This window comes from Taudactylus pleione, unplaced genomic scaffold (assembly GCF_031769625.1).
Source record: "Taudactylus pleione unplaced genomic scaffold, aTauple2 ptg000114l, whole genome shotgun sequence".
Lineage (NCBI taxonomy): Eukaryota > Metazoa > Chordata > Amphibia > Anura > Myobatrachidae > Taudactylus > Taudactylus pleione.
This window is the reverse complement of record NW_028284516.1, coordinates 2,823,694-2,846,015: the sequence shown is the minus strand read 5'-3', so window position 1 is coordinate 2,846,015 and position 22,322 is coordinate 2,823,694. Positions and strand designations below refer to the sequence as shown.

The following is a 22,322-nucleotide window of genomic DNA, read 5'->3' as shown; positions in this document are numbered from 1 at the left end:
ACCATAAAGCAGTTAGATATTTCGTTTACTGCACCATATTAAAAATTCACTCCAACCCTTTCCTCTGAATTCTCTGTAGAAAGACACCACAACTAACACTAATCAAATATCCCAATATCTGGTCTGATGGGCTGGGACCCAAAGGTCAATCTGGGTCAGAGGATGGGGACTACATCAGTAGCAGCAGACCAGGACAGGACATAGTAGGAGATGTATCAAGCAGAGTGGAGACGTCGACCAGTGGAGAAGATGCCACCAGCAACCATATCATCCATTAGGCAAACCAGACTGTCCCTGTATACTGTGTCCACATGCTCCATGCCTATCCCAGATTTTCGTTTCAAGATGACAGGACCCCCAATATTGCTAAAACATCACACATTCATAACCCAGAGGTCCCCGACACAGATGTTATAAAAATGTTGCACTATATATATATAATACATACGCTGCATACCAGGGATGTTTAATGTGCGTCCAATACAAAAAAATTGCAACATCATTTAAAAAGAAAGATTCATTTCTATCAAAATACTCATATGTAAAATGTTCTTCATCAGAATCATGACAACACTAAATATAATGAAATTTACTAATCAACATATATAGACACACATCCATTAAAAATCAGCACTTGAAAAAAATAGCCTTTCCCAAAAGACGCATCGGAATTAACTACGGAACGGACAATTTATAATTATTCGGAACTGGAATGCTTACACGTAATTGCATTAAGACTTCTGTATTTTGTGCTTCGTTATCATTGTACAAGACGTGGAATGTATCAGCTGTTTATAGTGGCAAACTGCGGCCGCAGCAGCACTGTAATGTAGTCATATCGCCAGAGTCCTCCGTCACAGAATCCATGTATAGACATATCACGTACACACTAGTCTGTAAAGTCTTCTGTGGATTCCGTGATCTGGCTCATGTTATGATAAAAGAAGGCGTAAACTGCCAGCAGAAGAACCAAGATAGCCACAATAACAAGGCACACCTCCTAAATAAAAGGAAACAAAACAAACGGTTATACAGTAATTCAATCGTTTCTGGCCTATTGGGTTTACTATAAAGTCAGGTTAAAGCAGTTTTACAGATGTGTCCTCATAAACCGTTGATCTAGGCGTGCCACAGAGCTCCTCTTGGGGTGGCAGGGCCCTTGCAACTAGCTGCAGCAGGCGTCCTTTTTAAAAAAAAGTTGTCTCTTATGTGCTCCGCTAAAAACTGAAAGAGGTTACAAAACTACATTACTAGTTTACACTGACTACTGGGGCAGGCTTACCCGACCACCAGGTTGGTGCTGCAGTGGGCGTGGCGGCGACAATGGCGGCTGAATCTGCAACTTTGTACTTAGGTTGTACCAAAAGTTGCAATCTAGCATCTCTGGTACACTGTGAGCGACTTTGTACATAGCTACAATGCAACTAAGACACAATATTTACTGTTGGAGCCTCTCAGTCATGCCAGGCTTCTCTTGCTGTATGGTGTAAAGATGCTAGGTATATGTACCACTTAATCGCTAAACTTTACTCATCTGCTCCTTCCCCTCTCCAGCTGTTGCCCCCAGGTCTGAGTGTACTGGCAAAAACTGTCCCTGTGTAAGGGGGTATGAGAGGGAAGACCCATCACAGTCACAGAGACGGTGAGGTAGATTTACAGTACTGAAAACAAACAAGTGGTGGTGTTGCATATAGCAATCAATCAGGATCGGTCTATAATTTTCTAGAATGAAATAGAGAAATGATAGCTACAACTTGATAGGTTGCTATAGGCAACACCTCCATTTTTCATTTTTAGAAGCTATAGTATATCTACCTCTGTGTCTTCGGATTCTCTCTCCCTGGCCCTCCTGCTCACATCCCACCCCTACCGAGGGGAGGAGATGGAGCAGGTGATTAAATTGTAGCTACTAGATGGTAACAAGGTTTTAAAAGAAAATTTTCTAACTCTAATGAATACAACTATGTGCAATGGCAATGAAATATCCTTTACAGTTGCAATCAAACGTGTTTGCTGTAGCCAAAATAAAAATAACAAATATTTATAAGAAAACTAATTTGCAAATGCAGAAAATCCCTGTGCAAATTGCTTGTAATCGCAACAAATGCATTTAATTTAACAAAAGGAAACTGTCACTTTTAAATATGTAAAAAAAATACACAATTGCAGTATGTGTACATACTGATAAATGCAAACAGTCACCCTTTCCTTCACTGCTAGTGCTGATAATTGCTTTATTACATTAGCATAGCTCCCAACTGTCCCACCGTTCATGCAATCGGGATGTCTAATGACCTACCGCCTAGTCTGAGAGACTGCATTTTTTTAAATGATAAAGGCCTACCTACAATGGCTAAAAAAATGGTTGCATTATTTACTAGCAAAAGTGAAAAGATTTCTGTTTCCTAACAGAACAATATATTTCATACGAATTGTCATCTACTGTACGAACATTTTATAAGCTAATATTCCTCTGCTGAAAACCTTTTTTTTTTTTTCCAAAAAATACTTTACGAATAACAGAATTAAATCTACTTTTTTTGTACATAAAATTAAGATAGAAAATTAAAAATACAAAAAAATTGCTTAAAAATATAATTCTACATTTTTATAATATTGGTCAGAATGAGTATTTAAAAAATAAAAATAAATACTGCATCCATACGTACTCTTATTTACAGTAGACACCTAAGTAAAAATGGGAAAACTAAACATTTTGTCATTCCATCCAGCTACCTCTGAAATTATTTGAAATAAAACAGTTTGATTAGAAAACATCTTGCAACAATTTACAAAAATAAATGCATAAAAGATTAAAAAATAAAATAAAAGAACAACCAAGCAACCTTCAAAACACCATTTGCAGTTTAGCATAAAAAATAAATTAAAAAATAATCCAGACATGAATAATTCATTTCATTTGTTTATGTTCTGCTGGGATTTTCTACCTGGCTGTTCATGTTTTAGTGCTAATGGCATAAATTTGTTCAAAGCATTCCAACTGTAACATACGTTTCTCCGAGGCATCATCTTGATTTTGCATTGTGACAAGTTTTTCGATAATTTCACTATTTATATTGCTCTTGTGTGAAATAAATGCACAGTCGCATTAAATAAGCAAATTATGAATATTTACTTAAATTAACAAAAAATACAAACAATCCAAAAGGGAGAGAGAAAATGTGTGTTTCCTTCATTGCAACTAGGACATTTATTCTTTTTAAAAAAAAAATCATGCAGGTTTCATTTATTTTCATTTTTTATACACAGCTGTTCTTTAAGGCCCATCTGGACACACAGCTACTAATCTTAAGAGGATGTAATAAGCAAGTGACACACAACTGTAGCAGCCATCTGCTAGGGAGAATGGACAGCAGACCTGTACAGTGCCTTCGCTATTCTCAACCCAGATAATGAATGTCAGAAGTGCTGCATGATACAGTGTGTACAGATGTGTTTTTTAATATTCAAGCAGACACACTAACAATGGCTTACATGTTGTTATTTTGGGGGGAAGGGTTGTATTTTACCTTGGCAAGCATAAACAGATTATTATTTAAAAACAAGCCACACTGTAGATGGGGTTTCTACGAACATTGAGCCCAGGGCAAAGACCACGCAAGTGGGCAACCTTACTCCTTTGGGAAAAAAAAAAAACACAAGAGTATATTGCAACTATACTTATAGTGCAGGGTGTAAAGTTTTCAAGGCAGAACACAGAGTTGTCTGATCCATTCAGGAGTCTACCAGAAATTTTGGGAGAGTAGGTAAATGTGATGTTAATATTTTAAGAATATGAGGATAAATAAGTAAATGTCCCCTTTGCACTGGAATAACTAAGTGATATTTTTTTTAACCAGAATCACTCACAAATGAACTATAGGACTCATGTTTTTGGTCTGGAGGTGCAACCTTAGAGTTTGGGCTTACAAAGCACAAGAATATGAGAATGCAAGTTTAATATTATAACGATGCAAGATCAGGACACTAGTGGATAGATTAAAAGTATAATTCAGAAGATGCCAGAGTGGGAGAAAAAACACTTTTGTGGGGTGTGTTCACAAGGCATGGGTTGGGTCCGCTGGCATGCCTGAACACATCATTGACAGGTAACCACTACGTTGTATTCCTTGATGACCATTTGCAGCCCTTTATAGACTTCATGTGCCCCCACAATGATGGAATATTCCAGCTCGTTTTCATGCCATGCCAAATAATATTACTGCTCCGCATAATGATGTCACAGAGGATATAATTCACTGAGTGACTAACAATATATGCCGGAGGTTCCCAAACCCGGTCCTCAAGGCTCCCCAACAGTTTAGGTTTTAGAGATATCCATGGTTGAACACAGGTGGTTAAATCAAATTGAGGTATTAATTTACTCACCTGTAGTCAACCATGGATATCTCTAAAACCTGGACTGTTGGGGAGCGTTGAGGACTGTGTTTGGGAACCTCTGATCTATGCCATGAACCAAAATAAAGTATACAGCAGAGCTCTGGATGGAGATATAGAGATTATAATTTATGTTTGTAGATTGTGGTTGTTCTATCCCCTTTGTACGGCTCTACAAAACCCTTTTGGCAACTTAGATATAAAATATAAAAATAATAGTTATAGAAATAATACTACTCATAAATTATGGGACAGAATAGTAAAAAAATGGAAACTGTAACAAACAAGGGAATTTGCAAGCAGACTTACTATCACCATCATAGAAACTAGGCAACGTACAATAAAAATAATATTTTTATAAGTTTACACCTTATGGTTCCATATTGAATAAATACAATGGACCAAAAACAATTGACTGACCAACTGCTCATTATCATCTACATTACTGTAAATGCTTAAATGATAAAGGAAACTTTGTGGTCTTTGCATTTCTATTTTGTAAGAATAGCAACTATCCTAAAATGGACCGTCATTTAAATACATTCTCCGTCAGTGGTGCAATCTTCAGGAGGCTGAGTATATGGAGACCTCAGTATACATCAATGACTCTGCATCACATGCCTGATTGTTTGAGAGTAAATTACCTTTAAGATTATTAATTATATTTGCAAAGTAGACTATTTGACGCCAATTCCATTCTGACTGATATGCTTTTGCACAAATCATTGGGAATTATGGTAGAACAACAATGCTCATTTTACCTGCCACCCATGTGGGTCGCAATGTATGGTGATACTACAGTATGAATCTTGTTACTAGCTCAGTACTGAATTGTCTCCTTTGAGGTGAAACAAGAGTTATGAGTATGTGTGATAGGGGAAATGTGACTAAACAGCTGACACACACAAGTAGGCTCATGGATACAGTAGGATTGACAAATGTGTATTAGACTGTCAAGATTAATGGTGTGAACAGGAGAAGTACTATAGCATAAAGACTAATCAAAATGCATTCACTTGCATTTTTACAGCAATGTCAATGCGTTGAGCATGGTATGACCAGACCACAAGATACAATACTACTGCATTACAAACAGTGGGATCAATCAGACATGCCGACATTCTGGCTGCCCCTTCCGGGAGGGGGCAGCCAGATCGGCAAATTGGGAGGCGTGGCTGGCGCTTGTGGGCGTAACTGGGTTGTTGCGTAATTTTGGCCCCGCCCCCGCTACACAATGTCGATTATCCCGGCATTGTGATGCAAGGGGCGGGGCCAAAATGACGCGATTCGGCATGAATCGCGTCACAGGCCCCCCGCTGCTGGGGATTTTCTTGTAATTGCGGTGGGGGGCAGGAGGGATCGGCAGCTACCGGAAGACTTGCCTGCCTTCCCGGGAGGGCGGGAGCGGCACCCGATTTTCGTGAGGCTCCCGACCAAATTGGGAGGGTAGGCAAGTATGGGATCAATCCTTGGGCGTAACTACCTTAGGTGCAAGGGGTGCAGCTGCTATGGGGCCCAGAGCCAAAGGAGGCCAATCTTCCTTGTCAAATTTACATGCATAATATACATTGTTGACCATTAGGTGGAACACAGGGACCCTTACAAACATTTCTATTGGGCCTTCAATTACCTAGTTATGCCCCTGCCAAGCACCTTTAGGGGCCTATTCATCATCACTAAAATGGCCCGTTAACCGTTCGGAAACGCTAGTTTCCGTATGTTTAAGTTAACGGGCCATTCATCATCAGAGGTCCGATAGGACCACCTTTAAGTTTTCTGTATTTGCCTGCGTGAACAAACGCCATCTTCAGCCCCGCTCCTTCCTATGGATCCCTCCACTGCCACCCCGGCGGCATTGCGCATGCAGGACCACAGGTCACACATGCGCAGAAGACGGCGACAGGAAGAGGCAAGTAACACTGCAACCACTGGCCTAACTACAGTAGATGCAGGCCAGCCATAGTCGTGTTTCCTTCAGTAGTGTGTTGCGCAGACATATCGGCTCTCCCGGTCGGCTCCTCCGCCGTCTCTTCTCACACATTGATACTGGGAGTATGCCTCCTCCCAGCATCAGTCAGTGTCTGTGAGGAGAGACAGAGCCAACCGGGAGAAGAGATTGTCTGCCCTGTGCAGCACACGCTGAAGGAGGATGACCACGGAGCAGAGGTAAGAGGGGGAGGAGAAGGGGAAATATGGGGGGCCGTGTAAATTTTGCTCTGGGGCCCCCCTAGGTCTAATTAAATCCCTGGATCAAGCCAATTAGCCGCGAAGGGGACAAGTTGCCCCCATTTCTGCCCGATGTCCCCTCAAACTAACAAAATCTGCAAGTTCAGGGGTTCGAAATAGGCATGATAGTGAGTGCCTGACGGATTTCTGAAGTGGTGCGGACATTCAACATTCCTTAATCTACAGTGTCACGTGTGTACCGGGAAAACCTCATGGAAGGCATTACCACCCACTGTGGATAACGCAGTGGCCGACCATAGATGCTTAAAGATTATGACCATCGGTACCAGGCCAGAATTGTCTGTGGTAATAGACAAGTGACACTGGCTCAAATCACATCCACATTCAAAGTAGGAGGCACCAGATACATATCCAGAAGGTCAATGCAGCGTTCTTTAGCTTCCATGAGATACGGTAGAGAAAGACCCACCAGCGTGCCCCTGTTTACACTATAACACCAGCCACATTGCCTCACCTGGGCTCGTGATGTTGCTAATTGTACCATCAGTCCCAAGTTGTCCAGAATTTGTTCGAGGAGCATTCTAGAGAGTTTCAATAAATGGTGTGGCCACAACGTTCACTTGACATGAACCCAATCAAGCATCTATGGGACATGGTGGAGAGGTTCATGTGCACCCAAGATCCTGCACCACAAATATCAGGAAGCTGTGGGAAGCTATCCAGACAGCATGGGTGAACATATCTCTAGAGGTCTTCCATCCTGGAATCAACACCACGTTAAGTTACATTATACAAGGCATCTATAATGACTTTTGGCACTTCATTGTACAGTATATGGGATTCGGGATGCGTGTGCTTAGAATGCCGGTACCGGAATCCTGATACCTGTCAAAATACTGGCATTGGCATCCCAAAGGTAAGTAGCGGGGTTGGGGGGAGGATTAGGCACTAGGGGGAGGGTTAGATAGAACTAGGTGGAGGGTTAGGTTTAGAGTGCGGGGAGGGGGAGGTTAGGTTTAGGCCCTTGGGGGTGAGGGTTAGGGTAGGAAGAGGGGGAGGGTTAGGATACTGACCAACAAGTGTTGGTATCCTAACCCTGTCGGGATGCCAGCGACGGGATTCTTACCGCTGAGATCCCGAGCGCTGGCATCCCATACCCAACCCGTGTATGTACTGTATATATTATATATATATATATATATATATATATATACACACACACACACACACACATATACACACAGTATATATATTCCTTCCCTTATTTTAATAAGCCATCATGCTTGCGTGACTGTGCCCCATCTATCACTGGGTGCTCTGTGCACATTAAGATGACCAGGAAGAGCATCGGGATGGGAGAGGAATCAGAGCAATATATATATACACACACATTCATATATATATATATATATATATATATATATATATATATATATACACATACATACACATATGCACACTGTATATATACATGCACATATACACACACAGTGTGGTGAAAAATAAAACTGCCTCAGGATTATGCAACGTCCATGTATTTTAATTTGTAGCATATGATTTCACTAATTCTTCTTTCTTGTTGTAGTGCTTACTACTCAGTGTACTGTACAACATTATGATGTCTTCAGCGGAGCTAACACAGCCAGAGGCAGAGTGATAGCAGGAGATAAGCAGAGCTTCTTCCCATCTCTATATGGCAGGCATGCAGATGCTCCAGCCGCGATGCTGCCACGTGCGATGCCAAGCAACCTGCTGCTCTGATATCCATGCCGCCTATGCCAATGCATCCACAGGGGAAATGGTATAATGGCACACACTGGTTGATGATGGCAATCAATCTCAATTCTCATTCTCTCTCCAAAACACACAAACTTGGATCGGACGTGATCTTGGAAGAACGCCACAAATCTCTCAGAGCAACAGTGATTAAGGAAGAAAGGAAGATAAGAACAGCATCTGATCGCTTTCAAAATGCAAATGTTCACGAGGTGCGAACAATCCATTCTAATCCAAACTCCGCACACAAAGTCGCTGTCTTAACACTTGCAGGAGAAGTTTTATAAATATATACTTTATACATTTACTACTGTAATGTATTTTATATACTGTATGTATTGGTGTATGATGCTTTTTTTAAAATAAATTCATGCAGTGGGTTTCATGTGTCACTTCAATATGGCCTGATATAGAGAGTCCAACATGGTCAATGAAACACTGCACTCAAATTAACAGTGCATAGTACATAAGAGGTTCAGTTATAGGAATAGGCTTCGTCGAACTTGGCACCCAAATCTAGAGTACTTTATAGACTGAAAAAGCACAGGTCACATGATGTTCCAGTTTTTCAAGTGCAAAAGCAGTGTTCTCCCCAGAAAAATTTTCCAGCCGTGTAGTGTCAAGAAGTAGCCGGGTGGGGCCTTCGCAATAATGAAAAATGTTATAAACCCTGCTATAATGATTTAAACAGTGCCCCCAGACTGGCTCTTTATGCAGTGCCCCCAGACTGGCCTCTTATGCAGTGCCCCCAGACTTTCCCGTTATGCAGTGCCCCCAGACTTTCCCGTTATGCAGTGCCCCCAGACTGGCCCCTTATGCAGTGCCCCCAGACTGGCCCCTTATGCAGTGCCCCCAGACTGGCCCCTTATGCAGTGCCCCCAGACTGGCCCCTTATGCAGTGCCCCCAGACTGGCCCCTTATGCAGTGCCCCCAGACTGGCCCCTTATGCAGTGCCCCCAGACTTTCCCCTTATGCAGTGCCCCCAGACTTTCCCTATATGCAGTGCCCCCAGACTTTCCCCATATGCAGTGCCCCCAGACTTTCACGTTATGCAGTGCCCCCAGACTTTCACGTTATGCAGTGCCCCCAGACTTTCACGTTATGCAGTGCCCCCAGACTTTCCCCTTATGCAGTGCCCCCAGACTTTCCCCTTATGCAGTGCCCCCAGACTTTCCCCATATGCAGTGCCCCCAGACTGGCCCCTTATGCAGTGCCCCCAGACTGGCCCCTTATGCAGTGCCCCCAGACTGGCCCCTTATGCAGTGCCCCCAGACTGGCCCCTTATGCAGTGCCCCCAGACTCTCCCCTTATGCAGTGCCCCCAGACTGGCCCCTTATGCAGTGCCCCCAGACTCTCCCCATATGCAGTGCCCCCAGACTGGTCCCAGCCCAGAACTTACCTGAACATGATCAGCGGCGGCGCTCCCACTCCTGCTGCCTCGTTGTGACTGGATCTAGCAGGCGCGCAGAGTAAGCAGTTTGCATTGCGGGTGACGTCATAATATCACCCGCGCAGTGCATCACTGGGAACGCTGGCCTCTGAAGCTTCAGAGGCCAGCGTTCCACACCAGGAGGCGGAGGGTGACCGGGAATGCGGCGGGGGTAAGTGCCGGGCGGTGGGGGTGTTTCTGCTGGGCGATGCGCCCGCAGAAAACAAACTGGGGAGAACACTGAAAAGTATAAGCATCATTCTGCTGACTAGAACGTATGGACTAAGTGAGTATTTTATGGCTTCAATATGTTGCATTTAGAATTCTGGAAAAATGCAGCGTTCAGTCATTCCAGTGGCACTCCATGTATAGGCTGGAAGAAGCCAACTCCATCAATAAATACTCTGCAGTGCTCTTACAATATTTAATTATTTCTCTAGAAAACAATATAGTGTTGGTGGCACATAAATGCCAACTGATCCTTTTACTTTTATCACGGCACAAGGAAGATTGGAATTCGGGTCAGGGCCCCTCGGACTAGCTGTGGTGAATGGAGTGTTAGTGAAGCTAGATGGCTGAATAGAACTTCTCCACATGCAGACTTGAATCAGTGGCTTTGATAGCACAACTGAGAGAAGACAGCAATAGAAGTGTATTGCTGCACAGGCACAGGTAAGCAAGAGTCCACAAGTATACAAGGTGCAGGAATGCAAAATCTTCGGAATAGAATTCAGGATAGTAATAACAAAGTACAGGTTTGCAGGAATCCAAAATATACTATAAGAGTTTCAGGATAGCATGAAAAAGGTATAACTGGATAGCACAGCAGGATATCAGGATTTCACAGTGCATGATAGTAATATTGCACCGTGCATTTTAGCAGGATTGCACCACAGGATTTCCAGTGCACAATGCAGATACAGCAGGACCAGGGGAGTATTAAGAGAGGAGGGGGCCCGTGTTTATTCTCCGTCCAGGGCCCCCTCCTCTATCCCCAGTGGCCAGCAGCAGACTGACGCGTCTGACCGCCTACCGCAGCATTAGTAGACTGTACTGCGCATGTGCAGGTTGCCGGGGAAATGGCGTGGCCACCATTTTCCCAGCGTTTTTTCCCCCCCTGCGCATGCGCAAACTGCCGAAAAAATGGCAGCGCCACCCATTTTCTGGCGTTTTGTGCAGGGCTGAGACACCCAACGCGGGATTATATTAGATAATATGGGGTGCAGGGTGTACTCAGGGGCCCGTGTGCACCGCGCACCCTGCACCAATTATAGATACGCCCCTGAACAGGATGACATGATTGCAGGATTTCAGGATTGCACAATGCATGTACAGCAGGGTAACCCAGCAGGATAACCAGATTTAAAAAGAAACACACAGGTGCTAAAAGTCAAGATACTGAGGCCTCTAGGAGAGAAGATATGCTGGAAATTGATTGCCAGCACCTGAGGGAATAAATAGGGCCCCTGCTGGTGATTGGTCCGGCCGCTCATGTGACCGGGAATTGCCTTGCTAGGATTGACTGGATGTCCGAGTAATTTTATTCGAAGATGGTGGTGCCCACGGACTGGAGGAGCGAGAAATGCCGGGGAGGATGCCAGGCGTGCAGCAAGGGACGGAAGCTGCACAGGTGCGCGAGACTTCAGTCTGGAAGGCAGCACAAGACAGCCCCGGACCTGGTAATGGGGTCCTTGGAGCCGGTGTGTGACACCTCTTCTTCTTATACTTAAACGCCCTATCATGGGTAGCGATTCCTACTTTCCTAAATGTTGTCTTATTTGCATAGTAGCCACATACACGGTTGTTACTGTGTACCAGACATACTAGATTAGTATTTTTGTTGCAAAGGATTTGCTATAAAGTCACAGATTAAGATATGTGGTTGGGGGGCATGGCACGGGCGCTCATATCGTCCACTGTCTTTCGTCTTTTTTACCCAGATTAAGGAGTACCACATACCGTAGAAGTACATGAAATGCCAGTCCCAGTAGTCGGTGTACCCTTGACATTTTTGTAGCATTAGTGAGGCAAAACAGATGCCTATTTTAAGTAAAAAGGAGCTTGGGTTGGGTAAGCCGCAACATCCATGGTGGCACAATTTGAACAAAGATGTATGTATTGTGTACTGTGGGTGTATCTAGAATTTCTAGACTAGAATAGGGGAAGGAGAGGGGTATGTCCATAACAGGAGGTACAAAAGACAGGGGTGTATCTTTAAGAGGAGGTGTAAGGAGACGGGTGTAATAAGTGGAGGAGTATCTAGAATAGGGGTTACAAGATGTATTTAAAAAAAAAATCAGTGAAGGTTATTTGTTTGTATCTAGAAGTGGGAGTGTATCTGTAAGTGGAAGTTCAATAAGAAGAGTGAATCTAGGGGTGGGGTGTATTTAGAACAACCTGTGAAGGTTATTGGTTTGTATCTAGAAGACGGGGTGCAGATTATTGGTGAGTGAATGGTGAATATCTAGAAGAGATGTCATTTCTTTCTTTAAGTAAATAGATTGATTAACTTTTACTGAGATTTACAGTAATCTGTGGCCCTTTGAAGGTTGGGAGCCAAACATGGGGTCCTTGAAGTGTATCAGTCTGCCCTTCACTGAAATACATGCTATTAAGCATGACACAAAGCTATGAAGAATAAGTGATGTATTGAGAAAAGGGTGCAGGGATTAATCCGCAACATAATAAAGTAAAATTGTCTCAAAGTGAAATTCTGTAAAACTTCAAATACCCCAAATATTTGTCAGTACAGCTTCAGAAAAAAAAATTTAATCTTGACTTTGAGCCTGGACGAGGATAGTATTTTATTACATTGCATAACAGAATGCCCCCAGCCTGTACATTGTATATTATGGTATTCAGCCGGCACCAGCTAACAGCCGAGTACCAGAAGGTTAATTGCAGTAAAATAAGACAATAAGTAGTGCTGAATCCTAATTAAAAAATCAACCAGTTGTAACTAGTATTTTTTTTTTTTTTTTTTAATAATCGTAATTTATTGTTATTTGTGATTTTTAAGAAATAATTCTTTCTTACCCATTTAGTAATTTTGCTTTGTGCCTGACATTATCATCATGAACAGAAGTGTTCTTTGGGGAAATTAAAAAGTTTTTAAATATCAACTGTTGAAAGAAACTCTGTCACCTTAAACACTGCATTAAAAACTGACATGATAATAAACACTCTAATAAAACAATCTAATTAGTATGAGACTAACTCTCCAAGGGCAATGAGTTTGATTTTATTTATTTTTTTATTATCACCTCTTACTTTGAGCTCAAAATTAATCTGGATACACAGTTAAACCTTCTTGTCCATCCAGCCACATACAACATGGAGATCATGGTGCCAGCAAACAGAAACAGACTGTGAATTCGCTAGGAACCAATTACAAAGGGGCCAATTCATTTGGAGGTAAATTGGCTGCAATTACACTAAAGTTTCGTGAATGGAAACTAGGGATGAGCGCCGACTCCCGTGTTTAAGTTTTGGATCTGGATTTGGTTTTGCCAAAACCACCCCTTGAGTGTTTTGGTTTCAGCTTTGTATTTTTTTTTTTATTGATAAAAACAGCTAAAATCACATCATTTGTTTATTTTTTCGTTCCTACAGTATTATTAACCTCAATAACATTAATTTCCACTCGTTTCCAGTCAATTTTGACCACCTCGCAGCTCACAATATTGTTTTCATCCAGTTTAGGCCCAAAATTTGCATCAAGCTAGCTGGCTGACTAAGCAAAGCGGCAGCAGTGGGCGGCACCAACACGCGGCAGCTCAACTTCCAACATGTCACATAAGAAAACATAAGAGGCCTGAGGGAGTTGGAGTATGTATGTAGTTGAAGACAGGGACAGGAAGGGTAGTAAATTTAAATTTCATTTTTGATTCCAAAGCAAATTTATGAGAGAGGAGGGGAGAGCATGGGTGAACGATATGTCCCATGTTTTGCCCACAAAATCAACTTGGTGGTTCAGAATATTTTTTTTCAATTAAAGGTGCATGCAGGAGATGCTGTCTGTGGCCATAAACATTTCTGGACATTTTTGGCATTCAGCAACCGCATGTCAAGGATTGCAGCAGCAGTGGCAGTTCAACATCCAACATGGCACGTCAGGAAACAAATGTTTTTATTATTCAAGAGGCCTGAAGGAGTTCGAGTATGTATGTAGTTGAAGGCAGGAAAAGGAAGATGTGATTAGTAGAAATTTTGATTTAATTTCTTGATTCAGAAGCAAATTTTTGAGGGAGGAGGGGAGCAATAACTGTTTCTTCTACTGGTGCCTGATGGATTAGTATCATCATGACTGGTGGCACTGGCAGCAGCTCCAGCACTAGTATGTGGTTTCTGCTCTCCTCTCAACTGATCGTTCTCCATATCAACAAACACAAATGAAGTGGGGTACAGCACACACATCAATTTGTGCCAATTTTAAATATTACACTGCGGTATCAATGACCTACAGTGTCAAACGATTTTTTATGAATAAGAAAAGAATAACACACTGCGCTGCCACTTAGTGCCACAAGATTAATTATTCATGAATAAGAATAACACACTGCGCTAACACTTAGTGTCGCAAGATTATTTATGAATAAGAATAACACACTGCGCTACCACTTAGTGTCACAAGATTATTTATGAATAAGAATAACACACTGCCCTATGACTTATAGTGTCACAATACGTGGACGATAAACTGCGGTCTGGCCAGCAGTGTCACCGTACAATAATAGCGCAGCTAAGTTTCTAACGCACAATATCTTTTTTTTTTGTGGATTGATATTGATATTATGAATTTAATTTCACTTTTATTTTTTCACACTGGGAAAGAGCACCCCTGAATGAAGCAGCAGCCCCTTGATGGCCAACACAGCACCCCTTTCTGATGGACAACAAAGCACCCCTGTCGAGTGCGGATGGACCACCTGCAGTGTCACAAATACGTGGACGATAAACTGCGGCAGTGTCACCAAACAATAATAGCGCTGCTAAGTTGCTAACGCACTATAAAAAAGGCACATTTTTTTACACTGGAAAAGAGCACCCCTGATTGACAGAGCACCTCCCCTGGACAACACAGCACCCCTTTATGGACTGCAGCTCTAGCCCTTTGATGGACAGGACAACAACAGTAGCCCTTATGTATAATAACACACTGAAACAGACAGTGACAACAACACGTCTGTACAGTTCAACTTCCACACCCGGAGTGAAAATGGCGCCGATCACCAGGACCTTTATAGAATCCAAAACCCGTGAGAATCAGAAAGCGTGAGGATGACGTTTTGCCTCGTTTTAAGATCAGAGTTATGCAGGAAAACCTGAGCCGAGCTCGGTTCTCGCCTCGGATCTGGAGGTTCGGGTGGGTTTGGTTCTCTGAGAACCGGACCCGTTCATCCGTAATGGAAACTAAGGGCCTGATTGAGAGGCGGAGGCTAATGCCAGCGATTTTTTTTACACAAAACTAATGCGTTTTTTAGCAGCTGACTTAGAACTGGTGCGGACCAGGGGAATCCGACTGTTTAATTAAAACAGCCAACGGAATTCACACAGAGATGCCCAACCGACTGTGGTGCTAGTCCGCGCTTTGCGTAAAAAGTTGCGCCATCTGACAAAGCACCAGCCCTAAGGAAGTGCAGAATGTCCATCTGAACATGGCCGCCTGAGTCAATGCAACTGCAGGAAAAACAAGAAGAAAAAAAAGGGGGTGAACCCTGGGTGCTGCACTGAGCCGAATAGATGTGAAGAGATATATAGCAAAATAGTAATAGGACCAGAAATGAGTGTTACTACCCTGCTGCTACTCTATACGGGACAGTCACCCGTCAAGTGAAGTAGAACAATGGAGGAGAAAGATGACGCCGTGTAATGAACTGATAAATCTGGTGGCAATAACCTCAAACAATATTGAACAATATATATACAGGGGCGTATCTACAATGGGTGCAGGGTGTGCGGTGTACACGGGCTCCTGGGTCCAGGGGGCCCGCTCCGCACATCCTGCACCCATATTATCTAAAACTTACCTCTCCGAAGTCCCGCGTCGGGTCTCCTAGTGCTGATCAAAATGCTGGAAAATGGTCACCACTGTGGCCGCGCTATTTCCCTGGCAATCTGCGCATGCGCAGTAGACGCTGGGCACACACTAGTGCCCAGAGTTTACTGATTCTGTGCCGGCCGGTCAGCCGCGTCAGTCGGCTGCCGGGGTGAGAGAGGGATGCACACGGGCCCCCTCCTCTCTAAAGACGCCCTTGTATATATGTTTCCTACATAAAATTCTACAGTAAAATATTATTTATTGATACATCCTTAAGAAGCCTGTATGAGTTCTATATAGGAGCACATAATGAATATACACAGATTACCTATAAACTATGGTCATATGTATAAAAAATAAAACCTTAGGTATAAAGTAGTGCTGTACTCCCTAATAAATAAAGATTAAGGGATTGACCTGGATTATATATGAACTCCAGAGCAGAGTGAGTCTCTTCAAATCGTTGCTATTACCAAGTCTGATGCAAAGAAAAGTTCCTTCCTAAATGGTATGAAGTAGCGCGTGGGAATATCCGGATTAGTACTGCAGCCTGTGCAGACCCATCCAGGAGTCATGTTGAACATGCTGGGTGCCAAACAAATGGAGGAAGATTCAATACCACATGTGATGGAGATTATCACAAGGAGATAGAGCTGTGGGCCCAAAACACTTGATGCAATATCCGGTGAATTAAAGTATATAAAAAGGAGAGTTTTATAGATTTCCAAAGTGTACTCCAATATTTAAATTAGCCTAACGCAGGGGCATTTTAAGAGGGGGGCCGTGTGCAGCCTCCGTTTGAGCCCCCTTCTCTCTGTCAGCGCACTGAGTGCTGTAGATTCTGGCTTCATGCCAGAATCTACTGCGCATGTTCGGGTCTCCGGGAAAATGGCGCCCGCGCCAATTTTCCCGGGACATCATTTCTGCGCATGCGCAGATCACTGGGAAAATGTCCGCCGCCATTTTCTCAGTGAGTTTTTGCTGCTCTGCAGCGCCAGTCCTCCTGAGCATCATCTGACTCACAGAAGTAGAAAAACCCTGGCCTTTAAGACGTAAGACTCAAGAGCCACACCGTCAAAGCCAGACGAGGTAGGTCTGGATGTAGGCAGAGGAAGTGGATTGTCTATGGATAGACAAGTCAGATTGGTGAACCAATGTCGCCTGGGCCAAGCCGGGCTATTAGTATCACCCTGCCGCTTTCTTGCTTTAATTTTCTAAGGACCCTTGGTAGGAGGGAGATAGGAGGAAACAGGTATGGCAATCTGAAATTCCCACCTCACCGCCAGAGCATTCACGAAGGCGGCTGAGGGGTCTCTTGTCCTGGACCCGAACCTGGGGACCTTGTGGTTGTGACATGAATCCATGAGGTCTATGTAAGGTAGTCCCTACTTGTCCACCAGGAGCTGAAAGACGTCCAGATGGAGAGCCCATTCTCCGGTGTGTATGTCCTGACGACTTAGAAAATCTGCTTCCCAGTTGAGGACTCCTGGAATGAATATTGCCGAGATTGCTGGAAGATGGCGTTCTGCCCAAACCACAATGTTCGCCACTTCCCTCATGGCTCCCTCATGGCTGTGCCTCCCTGATGGTTGATATAGGCCACTGTGGTCGTGTTGTCAGACTGAATCTGGACCGGCCGCCCTGAAGGAGGTCCTGTGCCAGAATAAGCGCCTTGTGCACTGCAAAGCTCCAAAATGTTTATGGGCAGGTGACCTTCCCTAGCCGTCCATCCTCCCTGAAAGGTGTGATTACCTGTTACCATGCCCCATCCTCGAAGACTTGCGTCTGTGGTGAGGAGAACCCAATTTCAGATCCATAATGGGCGACCATTGTTTAGATGGGCTGTCTTTAGCTACCATGAGAGGGAGAGCCGAACCTCTGTCGAGATGAGGATCATTTGAGACCTTATCAGATGATACTGACTGTCCCACTGAGACAAAATCCATCACATAAGGGACCTTGAATGGAACTGGGCATATGCCACCAGGTTGACGTGGATACCATGGATGCCAGGACCTGCATTGCTGAGTGAACCGATACTCTTAGATTGCGGTGCAATTGTAGAGTCGAAATCTTGTCTCCTGGTAGAAAGACCCTTTGCGTCAGAGAATCCAGTAGCACCCTCAGGTGTACCATGAGTTGAGCTGGAGACAGAGAAGACTTTTTCCAATTGACTATCCAGCCATGGTCTTGTAGACAGGCAACGGTCAGCTGGAGATAGTGTTGTAACATCTCTGGAGACTGCGCCAATGTGAGGAGGTCGATGAAGTATGGCAGTATCTTGACTCCTTGTCGTCTGAGATGAGCTGTCATGACTTCCATTATCTTGGTAAACACCCGAGAGGCTGTGAACAGACCAAAGGGCAGAGCCTGAAACTGTTGCAGATGAACAGCAAACCTCAGAAACCTTTGGTGAGATATGCATCATGTATGTCCAGGGAAACCATGAAATCACCAGGCTCCATTGCCAGCATAATTGACTGTAGGGTTTCCATATGGAACTTAGGCACATGGATAAACCTGTTGAGAGAGTTCAGATTCAGAATAGGGCGATGAGACCCATTTGGCTTCTGAATCAAAAATAAAATTTGAATAATAACCCCTTCCCTGTTGGGCCAGAGGAACGGGGATTATTACTCCAGCAACCAACAGGGCATAAATACAGGTCCTTGACCGGGTCTGATGGAGGTACCAAAAAACTTCTGAGGGGGATGCCTCTGAAACATGAGGGCATATCCTTCCGTTGTTGTCTAATGCCAGGCGTCGGAAAACTGAAGAAGTCGGCCTCCCACCCTGAGAGCCCCCAGGGGTGGCCTGCCCCATCAGGCAGTTGGCTTACCATCCAGCTTGGAAGCTGGACGTCTGACCGGCCATGATTTCGGGGACTCCATACGCCACAGCATAGCGCGACTAGCAGGGCGCGACGTGGCTAACTCGACATGGAGCGCCGCACACCACTTTCTTGAGCACACAGTGCATCAGCAGTACAGTGGCATAAAGTAGCATAGAAATGCCAGGTGGTATGAAGTTGTGGACAATGTATTGAGTTCGGTAGGCTTGGATAAGAATACTGAACTTCAATTGCTCAGTCTTTATGCAATGCTGGGAGGGCGTCTTTGTGGTCAACACAGATACCTGTATTAATGACAGAACTCACAAACCACCAAGTGATTTATTTTTAATCCTGTAGTGAAGATTGAAAAAAATATATATATTGTTCTTTTCCAGGTCTCGAACCCGGGACGACCACTCTACAAGGTGCTCACCCAAACCTCTAGCCCACACACGCCTGCCATATCAAGAGCCGCACCAGTCGTGTATGTGATGTTACGTCTGCGAATTATAGCAGGCAATGTGTAGAATGTCAATAGCGGGCTCATCCTTGTGCACTCCACCCACACGCTGCTGTTTCTAATAATAAAAAAATGTGTCTTCCTTTCAAAATATTATACTATTGTAATTAGAAATGTGCGCCGACCCTCGTGTTTTGGTTTTGGATCTGGATCCCCCCTAGTTTTGGATCTAAATTGGTTTTGCCAAAACCTCAGCTTGGTGTTTTGTTTTCGTGTTTTGGTTTTGGATGTTAATTTTTTTCTTAAAAAAACCCCATAAAAACAGCTAAAATCACATAAAATGGGCATGTTTTTGTTCCTACAGTATAATTAACCTCAATAACATTTATTTCCAGTAATTTCCAATCAATTTTGACCAACTCACAATATTATTTGCTTCATCTATTTAAGGGCAAAAGGTTGCATCCAGCTAGCTAGCTGACTAAGCTAAGTGACACAGTGAGCAGTGTCTTTAGTGCAGGATTGCTGGCTGTGCCGGCAGTGCGGGGGTGCCAGCGGTGTCTTTAGTGCAGGTTTGCTGGCTGAGCCGGCAGTTGCTGACGGTGTCCTCATTACATGGAATGGCAGTGCGTGTGTGCCAGCGGTGTCCTCAGCTTAGGTTTGCTGACTGTGTCGGCAGTGCAGGGGTGTTCTCAATGCAGGGTGCCGGCCGTGTCAGCAGAGTGGGGGTGCCAGCAGTGACCTCAGTGCATGTGTGCTACACAGGGTCGGCAGTGCAGGGGTGCTGGTGGTGTATTCAGTACGTGGGGCAGCATTGCAGGAATGTCGGCTTCGGGGGATGCCAGCGGTGTCGGCAGTGGGGGGTGCCGGCGGTGGGCACCATCTTCTATTTCTCTCTCTGTGCATTTTCAGTATGCTTAACGCTGATTGGCTGAGAGACGTAACAGACGGCTCTCTCAGCCAATCAGCGTTAAGCCCGCTCAAAACTAAACCTTGCGACCTGACAGCCTCGGGTGCCTTGCGTGAGGGATCCGGGGCAGGCAGGGAGATCCGAGCTTTGCTCGGATAGTCCCGGATCCACGAAATTCAGGTGGGTTCGGATCTCTGAGATCCGAACCCGCTCATCTCTAATTGTAATACATGTAAACACAGTACCTCACCATTAGAGAATAATTCATCCTGTCTCAATGAAAGCTGTGCGTGCATCTCATTAATGTACACTATCGGTTATACGGTCATAAGAACACGACAATTAAACTACTGCAGTTCTGTATGTGTACTGATTTGCGTTCCGTTCAAAGAGCTTCTGCGATATTATTAAAAAGATTGGTTGTGCGAACATGCAAATACACTGCGTGAATGTGATTAACTTCTATAGTATGGTATTGAGTAGTACAAATTTTATCAGTGGTGCATTTGCCACCCAGCGGATAAGAATGTATTACATGCCGTGGATTCTCTTTTGTTATAGAACACCACGGTACGCCACAGTAACGTTCCATGGCGCGACTCAGAAGCCTGAATGTCGCGCTATGAGCAACAAACTAGCTGGGCCCATCTGTAGCTAAGCTCCGCTGTGACCCGCCAAAATCACCATAAACGTTACTGGTGTTGCGGCATCAGTGGAGATAGAAGGAGCCACAGTGCATGCGTCTTTTTAGGACGCTCAGCACTGCTAACCCAGTAATGGAAAATTAATACAAATCATAAAATAAAAGCTTGGGACTGCCAGAGCAGTTCCCTGTTCAAAAGGTGCATCTGGACTACTGATGAGCACCAAACAAAAAACTGAATGCCTGTGGCTGGGATTGGGGTATATATGGAGGAGGACCAGTGCATTCTGGGAACTGAAGCTTTGACTGTTTGGTGCATGGATCTCTCCAACCACATACCCCAAGGTAGTTCCTGTGGACCCTGACGAAGAATTTGCCAGATAGTTATTCCCACAGCCACAAGTGGAATTGCCATTGAGATGTGCGAGACAAGATTAGGGGTGGGTATTGATATTTTGGATGATATTTCGCCATTAGCGATATCCCATATCGGCTCACTCAATATATCATACGAATTGATTCTTCCACCATCATATATTGATCCTAGCCCAGGCTCCAGACCAGCTGTAGACAATTAGAAAAATCAATATCATTTTAGGGATATTTTTATGTATCTCTTCGGATATGGGGATCCCGTATTGATCCAGAATCTTCGATTGGCCATCCCAACACAAGATCCATCTGCTAAAGTCTTGTGTGCAACACTGAATAGGCCCCATAGTCCGTAAGGTTGAAAATCCTAATTGCACGATAAAATTGGGTTTGGGGGTGGGATATAACAGCTTGGCTAGTCCCTTTGTGGACGTTTGTGTCCGTGCTCGGTAAAAAGGTTGACAACTGACAATGGACTAATGGGGTGATATTTAACATTCTGTTACAAAAGATTCTCTAAAATTGTCACCTTGCCCACCCCACTGTGAAAATATCCATTTGATCAGCCATATGAAGAAAGAAAAAAAAAAAAAACTAAAACATTCAATTTCTTTTCTGACAATACCAAAAAGTTCTGGCTAAAAGATTTTGATAGTATAAAATAAGAAGATAATTAAAAATGTTTTTTTTTTTTTTATGGGCAGTTGATAAAAATGTTTCTATTGAGGAGCCAGAGTTCTGTGTAATTAGGTGTATTTGAGGTCAATGTATTTATCCTGCTGTGTGTTTCTCGGACAAGTATCCATTAGCGATAGACAGAAGAGAGGTCAGGTGGACTGCAAGCTTTAATTGTCACAAATATGCTTTATTTAAAACCCTGCAGAAATTATTTATCAGACTGAAAATAAGATAATGGAATCAACGATCTAAGTATGGCGGGAACATAGCGCGGTTGGTGAACGTCTTGGCATATATGTAAAGTAGTGAGATCTACAGTATGTGAAAGGTGCCTGTTGCTTTGCTTCCTATACACTATTTTATCAACACAATTATTGATCAGAGCGTTAGTATTTATAAATAATTTGTAAAGTATAATTAAGGGGTTTATGTAATAGGGTGCGACTTGTGAGAAGTAGCGTGATTTGGCTACAGATTTATAGTGGCAATTATTTAACAAAGCCTGGTTTTGCCTTTTAAATAATTTTGGCTTTAAATCTGCAAGACTGTAGATAGTGCTGTTTCACACAACTCACACTCTACTACATAAAACCCTA

General features: G+C 43.7%; 1 protein-coding gene across 1 annotated transcript in view; it reads right to left on the bottom strand.

The window, feature by feature from the left end:
* Positions 1-455: 455 nt before the first annotated feature.
* The window catches only part of TRIQK (triple QxxK/R motif containing), a 113,434-nt gene continuing 91,567 nt past the window's right edge, over positions 456-22,322 (bottom strand). The window contains exon 5 of the mRNA XM_088471504.1: positions 456-1,000. Coding sequence (XP_088327630.1) covers positions 890-1,000 — 111 coding nt within the window. The 3' untranslated portion in view covers positions 456-889. The remainder of the gene's footprint in view (positions 1,001-22,322) is intronic.